General features: G+C 44.8%; 1 protein-coding gene across 2 annotated transcripts in view; it reads right to left on the bottom strand.

Annotated features, from left to right (window-relative positions):
• The window catches only part of samd14 (sterile alpha motif domain containing 14), a 112203-nt gene extending 103415 nt beyond the window's left edge, over positions 1–8788 (bottom strand). The window contains exons 1-2 of one of the 2 annotated variants that reach the window (XM_033035331.1): positions 8178–8788; positions 7910–7962 (exon numbers count right to left, since the gene is read on the bottom strand). In XM_033035331.1, the coding sequence (XP_032891222.1) occupies positions 7910–7949 (40 nt within the window). In that variant the 5' untranslated portion in view covers positions 7950–7962; positions 8178–8788. The remainder of the gene's footprint in view (positions 1–7909; positions 7963–8177) is intronic. The other variant, XM_033035330.1, reaches the window with a different exon arrangement.
• Between the last annotated feature and the right edge of the window lie 6947 nt (positions 8789–15735).

Below are 15735 nucleotides of genomic sequence, written 5' to 3'. Positions count from 1 at the left end.
CGAAAGAAAATACAGTATTATGCACTAAACAACTTTCCACTGGGTATTGAAATGGCGTCATGCGCTCCAGACGGCTGTGCTGATGCATGAAGAAGGCGCGCGACAGTCACTACCAGCCTGTCGCGTAAATGACGGCCAAGTGGGACAGGCCCTTAACAGTGAGATCGCAGACCCTGAAATCCTGAGCACATTACAAAGCGCTGGAGGAATTCAGCAGCATCTATGGAGGGAATGGACAGGCGACTTTTCGGGTCGAGACCCTTCCTCAGGCTCAAAAAGTAAATCTGAAGATGGGTTTCAACCTTAAACATTATCTATCAATTCTAAATAACAGTGGTCTAGATTTTAGTTTAGAGATACAGCACGGAAACAGGCCCTTCGGCCCACCAAGTCCGCGCCGACCAGCGATTCACGCACATTAACACTATCCTACAGTACACACACTAGGGACAAATTAAAATTTTACCCAAGCCATTTAACCTACAAACTTGTACGTCTTTGGAGTGTGGGAGGAAACCGAAGATCTCAGAGAACACCCATGTAGGTCACGGGGAGAACGTACAAACTCCGTACAGACAGCACCCGTAGTCTGGATCGAACCCGGGTCTCTGGCGTTGCAAGCGCTGTAAGGCAGCAACTCTACCACTGCGCCACCATGTTGCTGAAATAAAAAGCACTGCACGATGAGGGCGAAACTTGGGACTGCAGCTAATACATTATGAAGCAAAAATTGAATGGGCTTCTTGAAAGGGATGTATCGACTTGACAGGGAAATAAATCCCAGAAATGTATAGATATATTTTCAGAATTTAGAACAAGTATTTTATTTAGATTTAGATGAATTTTGCGTGAAGTTTTGTCACAAATATAAATTTTGCAGGTGTATTTGCTAAATATTATTCTTGCCCATAGAACTTATCTTTTTAATTATTACCATTGAACGTGGTGCCGGTGACATTCTTTACAACTGTCACTGGTATTAGCAGCTGAAAAAAATCTGCTGATACATCAAATGTTGTGAAAGAGGCATTGTACAGTTTTCTTCATGTTTGCTTAGTTTAGTTTAGTTTAGAGATACAGTGCGGAAACAGGCATCACCTTCAGCTCACCGAGTCAGCACTGACCAGCGATCCCCGCACACTAAGACTATCCTACACACACTAGGGACAATTTACGCATTCGCCCAGCCATTTAACCTACAAACCTAAATGTCTTTGGAGTGTGGGAGGAAACCGAAGATCTCGGAGAAAGCCCACGTGGGTCACGGGGAGAACATATAAACTCCGTCTAATAGCGCCTGTAATTGGGATCAAACCCGGGTTTCCGGAAATGCAAGCACCTCTACTACTGCGCCACCATGCCAGCATGGCCCCACCATTTTCTGGTGATAGAAATGTGATCCGGAGAATTTTTCAATTGAACTCCAATAAACAGGAAATGTGTGCTTGATGTAATTTTCAATATATTGCAAACAGATTCTCCATTGTTGCTTCAATTTATATGATACACAGCTGGCATTTCTGAAGGTAGACACAAAGCGCTGGAGTAACTCAGTGGGTGTGGCAGCATCTCTGGAGAAAAAGGATGGGTGGCGTTTCGGGTCGCAACCATTCTTACGTTCCTGGCCCGCTCAGTTACTCCAGCAGGTTGTGTCTATCTTCGATAGAAACCAGCATCTGCAGTTCCTTCCTACATACCTTGGCATTTCAGAAGGGTTCTCTCCGACCTTTGGTCACAGATTACGAAAGGCAGCAAATGTCCATGCATCTCAAAGGATGTGACCAAACATCATACATAGGAATTTTCAACAAAGGATTCATTCTCAGCCCCTTACTATGTCACGCAACCAAATTCTCATCAAACTCCATTGACAAGTTTGCAGATGACACCATTGTAGGATGCTGAATCTTGAACAATAATGAAACGGTCAAGGAAGGAGATAGACAAAGGATTAACATGGTGTTAGGACAACTACTTCTTCCACAATGTCAGCAAAATGAAGGAAATGAATTGGAGTAAATGCCCCAGTGTATGACTTAGACTTAGACTTAGATCCTTTATTTGTCATTCAGACCTTTCGGTCTGAACGAAATGTCGTTGCCTGCAGCCATACATATAATAATAAACACCAAAACACACAATAAACACAAATTAACATCCACCACAGTGAGTTCACCAGGCACCTCCTAACTGTGATGGAGGCAAAAATCTTAGGGTTGCTGTCTCTTCCCTCCTCATTCTCCCTCTGCGCTGAGGCGATATGTTGTTACCCCACCAGGCGATGGTAAGTCAGTCCCGCGGCTCACCGAGCTCCGCATACGGGCCGGTTCAAGCTCCGCAGCCCGGGGTGGTCGAAGCTGCCGCGCTCCAGTCCAGCGGACGCAGCTGTTGCCGCAGGAGCTCCGAAAAACAGGCACCAGCCTGTGACCTGCGAGCTCCCGACAATGTCGTCCACTGGCCCGCGGTCGAGCCCCGGATTCAGGTCACCGCCGCCAGAACGCCGCCTCAGCTACCGGAGCACCGCCTCAGCCCCGTGCCGGGCCTCCCTCACCGGAGCGCCGTCCCAGCCCCGAGTCGTGCCGCTGCCACCGGTGCATCGTTTCAGCCCAGCGCCGGGTTGCCCTCACCGGAGCGCCGTCTCAGCCCCGCGCCGGGCCGCCCTCACCGGAGCGCCGTCCCAGCCCCGAGTTGTGCAGCCCTCACCGGAGCGCCGTCTCAGCCCCGAGTCGTGCCGCTGCCACTGGAGTGCCCGAACGCCGCCACAGCTCGAAGACGGCCAGCCTCGCGTTGGTGAGTCCTGGCTGGCTCTGCCTCCGGAGCCTCGAGGTCGGTCGCAGGTTGGAGGCCGCCAGCTCCGCCATTAGGCCTCAGCGCAGACGGAGGCAGAGAAGGGGGGAATCGACAGAAAGAATCGCATTCCCCCGAAGGGAGAGACAGAAAGCCCTGTTTCAGCCCCCCCCCACACACATAACACAACCTAATAACCAAAAAATTAACTAAACAAGACAAAAAAACAACAACAAAAAAGTAAAAACAGACGGACTGCAGGCGAGCCGCAGCCGTTCAACAGCGCCGCCACTTCCGGAGTATGCAGTGTTCAGCATCATTGATGCTGATGTGGAGATGGTTGAGTGTATATGTCAACAATATGTTGTCCTGGTTCAACCACAAAGGTGGTAACCACATAGACACTACAGCCAAGAAAACATACGATCATCTCTACTAAGGAAGTTTGGCATGTCACCACCAACTCATACTGACTACTACAAATGAACCATGGAGAACATATTATCACATTGCATTACAACTTAGTTTGGCAACAGCTGACCAAGACCACAAGAAATAGTGAATACAGGCCAGTCCATCACACAGACCAACCATCTCCCCTCCATTGATTCCATCTAACTTCATACTGCCTCAGAAAGCTAGCTAAAGGGCCTGTCCCACTGTACGAGGTAATTCAAGAGTTCTCCCAAGTTTCCCCTGATTCAAACTCGGAGAATTACGGTAATAGCCGCTTGTAGGTACTCGGAGCTCTCGTGGACATTTTTCAACATGTTGAAAAAACTTCACGAGCTACCGCGTTTCCCGAGAACCTGCCGTTAGCGTTACGAGCCGTTAAGAGATGTCCCAAGCTCCGACGTACCCACTATGTACATTCTACATACTTACCACGAGATTGATTTTTTTTTTAACTCAGGAGAGCTCTTGGGTAAACTCGTATAGTGGGACAGGCCCTTAACATAATCAAGGACTTTTTCAGCCCGATCATTTCTTCATTTTCCCTTTCCCTTTGGGCAGAAGATTTAAAAAAAAATTGAAAGCATGTACCACCAGATTCAGAAAGAACTTCTTCTCCACTGTTATCAGACTTCTCATAAGCTAGCGTGCAGTCCCGATCTCCCAACCTACCTCATTGCGGCACTTGCACTACTTTTATCTGTACTTTCTCTGCAGCTGTAACATTGCAATATTATATTCTGCATCCTTGTTATTTTTTTACACCATTATATTCTGCACTCTTGTTCTCGTCTTTCTTTCTTTTTTTGAGTTTATTTTATTAGAAGCAATTGCACAAGGATAAGGCGATCGACATAACAGTTATACAATTATTGTACAGCTTCATTTTTAACATTGAAACCTAAATCAGCAGAAATAATATATGAATGCTTCATTGACCATAATTCCGTCTGGTAACTATGCACTTCGTCTGAGCACATTATTGCGCACGTCATGCACGCCATCTTAAATGACCACCTAAACTGTCATGTGGCAACCTAAAAAGGTGCCTAGGTTGCCTGGCTGACAATAGAGAAAAAACGTTAAGCGAGGGCCCTGGATAGACTGGCAGGCAGAACCTGGTTCCCATGGTGGAGATGTCAAAGAATAGAGGTTTTAGATTTAAAATGAGAGGGGAAAACTTTAAAGGAGATGTGCAGGATGTGATTACACCGGAAAGGGCGCAGAGAAAATTCACCAGCCTTGAATTGTTGCCTCAAACCCATCTTCAAACCTCTAGACCTGAAACTCAGCATCCCTATCTGCAACTGGATTGTCAACTTTCTGACCCATAAACCACAAACACCGAGCATAGGTGACAATCATCCTCCACGATAATTCTCAAAACTGGTGCCCCATAAGGATGCATTCTCACCCCTTCACTATTTTCCTTATACACTAACGACAGAGCGGCCAAATCTTGCTCTATGAACTATGTTCAGGTCTGCATTTGCAAGTGTGCAGATGTCATCACTGGAGTGGGGCGGATCTCAAACACTGACAAGACAGAGTACAGGAAAGAGATAGAGACCTTCATAACATGGTGTCAGGAAAGGAAACTCTCCTCCAAAATCAGCAAAACAGAGTTGTTTATCGACTTCAGGAAGTGGAGTGGAGTACACTCCCATTCTGTATCAATGATACTGAGGTGGAGATGGCGAGAGCTTCACATCTCCAGGTGTAAATATCACCAACAATTTTTCCTTGCCCAACCACAATTATGTTACAGTGAAGAAAGTGCACCAATACCTCTACTTCCTCAGAACAAGGCTGAGGAAATGGTGCATGTTTCCAATAACATCAATTTATACAGAAGGGCATTGAAAGCATCCTGTCGGGATGCATTACAACTGCTCGGCCCAAGACAGCAAGAAATTACAGAGAGAAGTGAATGCAGCCAATACTTACACTAACGATGGTTTCCTGATCTCCAAATCTGCCTGTTTGGGGCCCTTTGGGCTGCACGGTGGCGCAGCAGTACAGTTGCTGCCTTACAGCACCAGAGACCCAAGTTCGATCGTGCATGATGATAGGTGCTGTCTGTACGGAGTTTATTTGTTCTCCTCGTGACCGCGTGGGTTTCCTCCCACATTAATAATAATAATAATGGATGGGATTTATATAGCGCCTTTCTAATACTCAAGGCGCTTTACATCGCATTATTCGTTCACTCCTCAGTCACACTCGGTGGTGGTAAGCTACTTCTGTAGCCACAGCTGACGGAAGCGTGGCTGCCAATCTTCGCCTACGGCCCCTCCGACCACCACCAATCACTCACACACATTCACACACATTCACACACAGGCAAAGTGTCTTGCCCAAGGACACAACGACAGTATGCACTCCAAGCGGGATTCGAACCGGCTACCTTCCGGTTGCCAGCCGAACACTTAGCCCATTGTGCCATCTGTCGTCCAAAGACGTACAGGTTTGTAGGTTAATTGGCTTCAATAAAAATTGAAAATTGTCCCAGGTGTGTAGGATAGGGCTAATGTACGGGGATCGCCCGTCTGCACGGACTCAGTGGGCCGAAGGGCCTGTTTCCGCACTGTATCTCTAAACTAAACTGAACTAAACTAAACTTCACGCTGCCTCAGGAAAGCAGCCAATATAATCATGGACCACTAATAACCCAGTTATTCTCCCTTTCTCCCCTCTCCCATTAGGCAGAAGGTAGAAAAGTTTGACAGCACGTGCCATCTGATTCAAGAACAGCTTCTTTCTCACTGTCATCAGACTGAGGATAAACTGCTGATCTCCATATCTACCTGGTTGTGGCGCTTGCATCTTCTTTTAATCTGTTCTGTATTTGTAACCGTAACACTCTATTCTGCACTCAGTTACTTTTTCTCAGAGTAAGATGCCAAGTGGTGGAAATGCAATTAATTAGATGAGCTGGCACTTCAACACAGTTGTGGCATTTGGTTGTTTTTGAGAGAAATGCTGGAAGGAAACTACTAGCAGTGGAGTTTCACAGGTCGAACATTTGTATGGTTTTACATATCATTGGTAGAATCTGTTCTAGATTCCAAGGCTAGCGAATTAATGCTACTGTTAACCACCAAAATACAAACTACAGGATATTCTACTATCTGCTAAACTCACACTGCCATTTGTTCTGTGCTCGAATATATTACATTGTGTTGTCCGATGCAGTATTTGCAAATTGTTGTGGTGGGTCATAAGCCATCTGATAAATAAGCAAAACATTTGGGTTTTTTTGGTTTCTAAATTCCAAAGCAGAAACGGCGACATGAGGAAGTGGCAGTACTGTAATTACCGCAAGTAGAATAAGTTGCAAAATAGTTAATAAGCAATGCTCTTCATACACGAGATAATTTGCTTCTTCATTGGAAAGATATTAGATATCGATACATTGAGCTCATATTCCGGGAAATAGCCAAATTCAATTTAGTTTGGTTTTGATGGGAGTAATCTCACATTCACTGTCCAGATAATTAATCAAACTGAGTCGCAGGGCCACGTTTAAATGAAGGTGATCTTTTCAATATAGAATCCCTTTTAAAGGGTCAAGTCAGTCGTTCAAGAGGGTACAACAGACCATGTTTTTAAAGAGCCACAGATTGGATCGAGAACTATTCAATAAACCGTTAATTGAACCCATTCCTTAAAACGTATTCTTCTTTCCATCAACATATATCAAGTTGTTTGTGTGTGGGTGTGTGTGTGTGTGTGTGTGTGTTTGTGTTTGTGTTTGTGTGTGTGTGTGTGTGTGTGTATATATATATATGTATATATATGTGTGTGTGTGTGTGTGTGTGTGTGTGTGTGTGTGTGTGTGTGTATATTTATTTATATATATATGTATGTGTGTGTGTGTGTGTGTGTGTGTGTGTGTGTGTGTGTGTGTGTGTGTGTGTGTGTGTGTGTGTGTGTGTGTGTGTGTGTGTGTGTGTGTGTCTTCTGGTGATTGATTGTAGTGTGGCTTGCTTTGATCTATTCCGTTTGATGCTTTCTCTATACATGAACATATACTGCCCATTAACTATGTGGTGGCTGCTAATGATGAGGCTTTCTTTTCATTAAAGATTTAAGAGCCCTTGTAGCAATCAAATTAACAACAGTACTGTAACAAAGGCTATTCCATGATAAACAATATTGTGTTACAGCCAAAGGACTCGCCGATAGGTTAGGGGCAGGTTTGTGGGGGAGGTGACTACACATTCTCCATCCCCAATAAAGTTCCTTTCCACGATCAATAAGACAACGCACAATTTGATCAGGACTCACGGCTTAAAATCAGGTTGTGACTCTAACTGCGAACACACTTACAAATATAAGGAGGTACTCCTCTTGAACTATTCTTCATTAATCTTGTCATGACTGATTTTCTCCTTCAAGTAAACATTTGCACGCTGTTGTTTATTTTTAAAACAGTAATCAGAGATTACTTTATTTTAGGATTGCCCTGAACTGTTAAGAATTGCTCATTTCCCACTTTCATGTTGAAAACTGATTACATTTTTGATTACATTGATTGATTGAGCAAATTGGCATCAAAGGGTCTGGATGCAAAAGCAGAAAGAAGCCTCTGAGTAAGAATTTGTTCTGCTGAGCTTTCAATAAATGGTTAAAGACTCAGTTGAAATATAGATTAGCATCTACTTACCGAAAACCTCGTCTGCATCTCCTGGTTTTTTTCTAGACATGATGCAGCTGGGACTGTGGGTAGGAAAAGCAGGCCATCAGATAAGGGGTTTATTTTTGGCCTAACATGCAGGGCCAACTAACATAATCAGCACAACTCCACTCCAGAACAACGACAAAGCTTTGCCTGCTAGCTCCGAGCTGTTACTGGGAGTGGAAGGAAGGGAGGATGAAGGGGTGGGGGTGGGGAGGTCGGAAGAAGAAAGAACAATAATTAAATCAGAACTTACCTGAGGAAGATTCACGGCATGTTAATCACAGCATCTCCCCACAATAGTACTCAGTTGGTTAGAATGATTCCCCTCCAGCAAGATAACGTCCATCCGCGGGTTGCAGGGATGTTTGCAATTCATTCGGGCAGGAGCACCTCAGCCAGCTTGATTAAAACAGGGATGGGTGCCTCGATGCATTCAGAATGGGATGGGTCCAGGGTCCAGATGGGAGGAGGACGGTAACAGCCCAGAAGAGCTTGCTCCTTTGCCGTGATAAGTCATTAATAAACACTGCTGCTTCCTGACTGTCACATCATGAATGCTATAGTCCCTCGAGTGCCACTAAGAGTCATTCAGTTTACGGTGATGCATTATTTTGTGGCTGCACCGAGGACGATGATACAGGACCCTGCTCTGTAGAAGTCACTATTGCAGAAGCTCCTTCTATTCTCCTCCCCGAAGAGAATCACTGTATTATTCAGCGATGATTACGAAAGAAGGCTTCAGCCGGTTGCCAGCCTCACTTGATGTTTCCAGAGCCAGATTTTAAACAGAGACAGGTATTCCTGGGATCCTGTCAGATACGCTGCTACATGTCCGCTGCCTGGCTTTTTCAGAATGGCAACTTGTTCACACTGTAGATCATAATTGCAATTGGAAGCTTCACTGCTTCTGGAGCCCAGGCAAATCCATTTTAACCCTTTCCAACCCTCTTCAACACAAATAACCACAGTATGCGTTCCAAACTCTGATTTGTCAGCTGACTAAAAACTAGGAAACTATTATACAATAATTAAAGATTCAAAACATTTAGTTTCTGAGCGAAACAGTTACAAGTAATCATTATTAATTTTTACATTCTTCTTTAATTACATGTTCTGGGCCAGATTTTTGACAAACAGATATATATTAACAGACAGACAGAGGGAGATATATATCTCCCTCTGACTTTACATATCATTCATCTTCTCTCCTTATCTGGCACCTTTTTGGCTCCTTATCATCTCTAGCCTTTGTCATTTGCTCCACCTCTCTGACAATCAAACACCCCTCATCTCTATCCACCTATCATTTGCCAGGCTTTGTCCCACTCCCATCGCTTTTCCAGGGTCTCCCCACTATTATAATCGGTCTGATGAAGGATCCCACCCGAAATGTTATCTATCCATTCCCTCCACAGATGCTGCCTGACCCGATGAGATACTCCAGCACTTTGTAATTTGTTCAGCATTTGCTAATCATTTGATTGCTGATAACAACCTATCGATAGTTAGTGGACATTATGAAATGTCAGTGGGAAATGACACACAGTTAACAATCACTGTTGGGGTTGATCAGCCTCATCCTTTCCTGCTCTGTTACGACCGTCAGTTGCCAATCCACCTTCTTCGCTTCATCAGATTTAACAAGTCTTTCTGATCTGAACATCTGACAAAGCTGTTCATGCACATCACTTGAAAGTGAGTTTGTTTCACAAGAACGCTGGATGCTCCAGTCATCATTTCCACAATATTGTGATGGTGAAAGACTAAATGAACTTCTCACCATTACATTGTGGGTTTGCATGCAATTGAGAAAAAGTTTACTGACCTATTTTTGGTTAAACTTCTTACTTGTTTGAACAAAAAGGCACAAATAGTGCACTGTCTGAAGAAGGGTCCCGACCTCAATGTTCACTTCATCAAGGCTGACCATTTGAAAATGTCACATGAATTAAGTTTAGGAATTAGCGATTATACTTTCCATAGTTAACGCATCCCCTGAATAGCAGTGATTTACCAATAAAGAATGGCTAGATGGGCAACATACTGTATTTAACTAAAAAGGACACAGTGCTGGAGTAACTCAGCAGGCCAGGTAGCATCTCTGGATAGGTGATGTTTTGGGTCGGGACCCTTCTTCCAAATGCCAGGCAGCTAAAACGCGTTTTTTTCCCTACCTTGTCCTGTATTATATTTTGTTGGAGTGCAAGATTTTGCCGAAGAATCGTTCCGATGGGCGTTCTGTGTGTTTTTTTTTTAAATTCGCCCGACAAGTTAATCGCTGGAGTGATTTTAAAATCAGCTTCTAAAGCCGTCAACGCCGACAACGGGGCTGGATTTTACGTAGGGGACAGGTAAAAGAATGTAGTTTATTTTTATGTATAAAAGTGTTTCTTAAGATGCATTTAATTCACATTTTAAGTTTCGAAACGGTGATTTTTTTCCCCCGAACGAACCGGCAGTGTATTTGCTGCCGATATGAGGGACTAAAATCACCGCAACCTCAACGTTCCAAATGGTCGCGTTCCAGAAAAACCCACTCGCACGCTGATTTAAATGGCCATTAATTTACAGGCATTAAACATTAAATTCCTTCCATTTGGCCTATAAACCCATGACAATGAGATTTAAAAATTATGTTATATTGTGAATTCTTGTGTGAATGTTATTTGGATGCTTAGGCTATTTAAAAATGTTAATCTATTCTTAAGAAATGGATAGATGTTTAGATCTAGTAATTGAATTTTGTAATTAGCTACAATTAGGTGACTAACTAATTATATGCTTTAATTTCAAGTCATCTAAGTAAGATTGTTTCATATTTGTTTCAGAATGCTTCAATCTATAATAACTGAAAATTTCTTTCAGTTCTCTTAATTTTTAAGAACGTTATGGGCTTTTGACTGTCCTCGATCACAGCTTTTGTGTTAAGTCAATGAAAAAGCAATAGGGAACAAGATGCTAATTTCCGAGTATGAAAATGGCCATAACTATTTTAATACTGAAGATATAAAAGTGAATTAGGTGTCAAATTAAACTTCTTTTTATGCTTTATCTGAAGGGATAAATTACAGACTTGATTTTTTAAATCTCAAAACTTTGTAACATTGCTACATAGATACGGTAGACATTCAGAACCTCTTTCCCAGGATGGGCATAACTTGAAGTGGAGAGGGGGAAAGTTTAAATTTTTTTTTTACACAGAGAGTGATAGGTGCCTGGAAAGCGCTGCCAGGAGTGATGGTGGAAGCAGAAACAATAGTGACAATTAAGAGGCATTTTGATAAGCACTTGGATATGCAGGGATTGGAGGGTAGAAGAAGGAACTGCAGACATTGGTTTAAACCAATGATAGACACAAAATGATGGAATAACTCAGCTGGACAGGCAGCATCTCTGGAGAGAAGGAATGGGTGACGTTTTGGGTCGAGACCGTTCTTCAGACTATTGGAGGGGTATGGATCACATGCAAGCAGATGACATTAGTTTAACTTGGAATCATGTTTGGTACAGACATTGTGGGCCGAAGGGCCTGTTCCTGTGCTGTGCTGTTCTATATTCTATTCTATCTTCCATGTTATGATACATTGTAAACCTTTTTATTCATTTGAACACAATATATTCAAAGCAGAAATGTTTAATAAATATAATTTTAAGTTCTAAAGCTTGCTTCCACATCTAAATTTTGTTTTGTTCGATGCAGCAAAAATTATTTTGATTTTATGATCAAACATTATTAAAAATCTGCAAGGAGGTAATACATTATTGATGGTGATATTTTATTTATTTCTTCCCAACATTGTTAAGTGGTTTGTGTTTATTTTGGTTTCCACCTCTTTGCATATCTGTACAAAGCATTGAATATATTAATCTGCTCACATTCTCCCATGTAGTGCTACCAGGGATAACTTGACTAATTTTGATTACCTCCTCCCTAGATTGGTGGCTGAGCTCTGTTCACCTAATATCCATTCAGTACATCTGGCTGACTACACAGCTTAGGCTCATGGAGATCAATGGCAGGCAAACGTTCTTATTGCTACAATACATAACATGCTGCACCATCTGTATTACATTGGGGAATGAAATAACTGCCTAATTAAAAACAGAAACTGATGGAGACATGCTGTGGGTCAGGCACCATCTGTGTAGTGAGAAACACTGTCAGCATCGCAGGTTGGAAAACTTTTGTGTAGGGAGTGGATAAGAAAGTGGGATAACATAGAACTAGCATGATATGGTTGATTGATGGTCGGCATGGGCTCGGTGGGTTGAAGGGCCTGTTTCAACGCTAAATAGTTTAGTTTTTTTAGTTTAGTTTGGAGATACAGAGTGGAAACAGGCCCCTCGGCCCACCGAGTCTGCACCGACCAGCGATCCCCGCACATTAACACTATTCTACACACACTAGGGACAAGTTACATTTAAGCCAAGCCAATTAACCTACAAACCTGTACATCTTTGAAGTGTGGGAGGCAACCGAAGATCTCGGAGAAAACCCACGCGGTCACGGGGAGAATGTACAAACTCCATACAGACAGCACCCGTAGTCAGGATCGAACCCGGGTGTCTGGCGCTGTAAGGCGGGAAAATCTACAGCTGCGCCACCGTGCCATCCACCAAACTCAAACTTAAACTAAACTCAAACTAAACGAAAGGTGGAAGGGGAAGGGGAAAGTCGGTGGCCGTGAACAGTCCGCGAACACATCTGCCACGCACTCAGAAAGCGATCTGAAGTTCCGCCATTGTCTTGGGAAGTGGAGCTAAACGGCCGGGCATGGTGGCCTCGGCACACAGTGGCGGAGGTGCGGGGTGCTGGAGGAGACGAGTTCAAGGTGGCAGTAGTCATGGTGTTGTTGTCGGTTGCTGCTGGAAGCCTAACAGCAACCGGGTGAGCAAGTGGATGGGGCACAGGGAACCCACAGTATCATGCTGGGCCAAGCTGGTCCATACTTCATCAATCCAGTGCCATCCAGACTATAGGCTTTAAAGTGAACGTATAAAAGATTCAGATTCAGATTCAACTTTAATTGTCATTGTCAGTGTACAGTACAGAGACAACGAAACGCAGTTGGAATCTCCCTGGAAGAGTGTCATAGAATATGATTTCAATAAATAAATCTATTTACATGTATACAGACATAGTGTTTTTCCTGTGGGGGGAGTGTCCGGGGGGGGGGGGGGGGGGTGATTGGCAGTCACCGAGGTACATTGTTGAGTAGTGTGACAGCCGCAGGGAAGAAGCTGTTCCTGGACCTGCTGGTCCGACAACGGAGAGACCTGTAGCGCCTCCCGGATGGTAGGAGGGTAAACAGTCCATGGTTGGGGTGAGAGCAGTCCTTGGCGATAAAAGTTGCATGAACACAAAGTGCCGGAGGATTGAAGAAGGGTCCCCAGCCAAAATGTCACCTGTCCATTCCCTCACTAGATGCTGCCTGACCCATTGAATTCAGCCAGTGCTTTGTGCTTCACTCAAGATTCCAGTTACTTGTGAGTCCATAAGAAATTGTCTGTCTCCTTAGGTCAAGATCAGACTTCTCAGAGACTTGGAAGATGCAAAATGGTGCCAGAACACAATGACTCCCTGCGTACTGGTTCAGAATAGGATCTATTATACTCCCAGATTGGATTATGTGCAGAACAAGCTTCTTATTGTTTCTTGGTATATGTGACAATAATAAGCTGAATTAAACTGAAGGTCATCAATGTGGAATATCAGCTCATCTACTTTCTCTGCATACGTTGCCAGTCTTGCTCGATTATTTTTAGCTTTCCAACAATTGCATTTTTGTTTTGCTCTTTAAAGCCTTGGCTTGTTTTAGTGCAACATGACAAACGTCCTTATCCACTCCAGCTCTTCATTCAATAGCCTTTTATGATTCTAAGTGAAGATCGTTACAGGTCTTAGTACATAGAACATAGAACAGGATAGCACATGAGGGCGGCCCGGCTCGGGGCTGGAACGGCGCTCCCGTGAGGGCGGTCCGGCGTGGGGCTGGGAAGGCGCTCCCGTGAGGGCGGTCCGGCGTGGGGCTGGGAAGGCGCTCCGGTGGCTGTGGCGGCCTGGCGCGGGGCTGAGATGGCACTCCCGTGAGGGCGGTCCGGCGTGGGGCTGGGACGGCGCTCCGGTGGCTGTTGCGGCCCGGCGCGGGGCTGAGACGGCACTCCCGTGAGGGCGGCCCGACGTGGGGCTGGGACGGTGCTCCGGTGGCTGTGGCGGCCCGGCGCGGGGCTGAGACGGCGCTCCCGTGAGGGCGGCCCGGCGCAGGGCGGAGACGGTGCTCCGGTGGCTGAGGCGCGTTCTGGCGGCGGCGACCTGAATCGGGCTCGGCTGTGGGCCAGTGGACGACATCGTCGGGAGCTCGCAGGTCACAGGCTGGTGCCTGTTTTCCGGAGCTCCCGCGGCAACAGCTGCGTCCGCTGGCCTGGAGGGCGGCAGCTTCGACCACTCCGGGCCGCGGAGCTTGATCCGGCCCGTTCGCGGAGCTCGGTGAGCCACGGGACTGACTTACCATCGCCCGGTGGGGTATCGCCTCAGCGCAGAGGGAGAAGAGGAGGGAAGAGACAGTAACCCTAAGATTTTTGCCTCCATCACAGTGAGGAGGTGCCTGGTGAACTCACTGTGGTGGATGTTAATTCGTGTTTATTGTGTGTTTTGTTGTTTATTATTACATGTATGGCTGCAGGCAACAACATTTCGTTCAGACCGAAAGGTCTGAATGACAAATAAAGGATCTAAGTCAAAGTCTGAGTTTAAGTCACATGAACAGGCCCTTCGGCACACACATCCTGTGCTGAACATGATGCCAAGGTCTTCTCTTATTTACCTGTGCACAATCCATATCCCTCCATTCCCTGCATATGCATATGCCTTTCCAAAATCCTCTTAAATGCCACTTGTCATCCCTGCCTCGACCACCAACCCTTGGAAATCTTTCCAGGCACTACCACCCTCTGTGTAAAAATGTCACCCTGCACATTTCCTTTAAACTGCTCCTCTCACCTTAAAGCTATGGCTACCAGTATTTGATTTTTCCACCCTGTGAAAAAGGTTCTGACTGTCTACCTTATCTATGCCTATCATAATTTTATATACTTCTATCACTCCCCACAACCTCCAGTGTTTCAGAAAAAAACAATCCAAGTCTGTCCAACCTCTCCCTGTAGCTAACACCCTCTAGTCCAGGCATCATTCTGGTAAACCTCCTCTGCACCCTTTCCAAAGCCTCTACAGTATATCCTTAATGCAATGATGCAAACAGAACTGCACACAATATTTCAAATGTGGTTTAACCAGAGTCCTATAAAGCTGCATCATTATACTCAGTGCCCCGATCTATGAAAGCAAGCATACCACATGCCTTCTTTACCACTTTATCTACTTGTGTTGCCACTTTCAGGGAGTTATGGAGACGTAAACCCCAAGACCACTCTGTACATTAATGCTGTAGAGGGTCATGCCATTAATTGTATAATGTATATTAAATGGGCAAGTTCACATTAAGTTTTCCATGGCATGAAACTCATGGTCACAGCCACAGTATGAATCATCCCTAACCTTCCAAGTAAAGTCGGTGATGACAGTATTGGCACCCCATGTGAACTTGACTTAATCCCATCCTTTGAAATCAAGAGAGATAATGTCGGGTCAGCATTGGGGATGTTCATAAGGTCATAAGGAATAGGAATAGAATTACGCCACTCAGCCCATCTACTTTACCATTCAATCATGGCTGATTTATCTCTCCCTCCTAACCCCATTCTCCTGCCTTCTCCCCATAACCTCTGACACCCATACTAATCAAGAATCTATC

Source organism: Amblyraja radiata, chromosome 16 (genome assembly GCF_010909765.2).
Source record: "Amblyraja radiata isolate CabotCenter1 chromosome 16, sAmbRad1.1.pri, whole genome shotgun sequence".
Taxonomy (NCBI): domain Eukaryota; kingdom Metazoa; phylum Chordata; class Chondrichthyes; order Rajiformes; family Rajidae; genus Amblyraja; species Amblyraja radiata.
The sequence above is the reverse complement of the archived record's forward strand: the minus strand, read 5'-3'. Positions and strand labels throughout refer to the sequence as shown.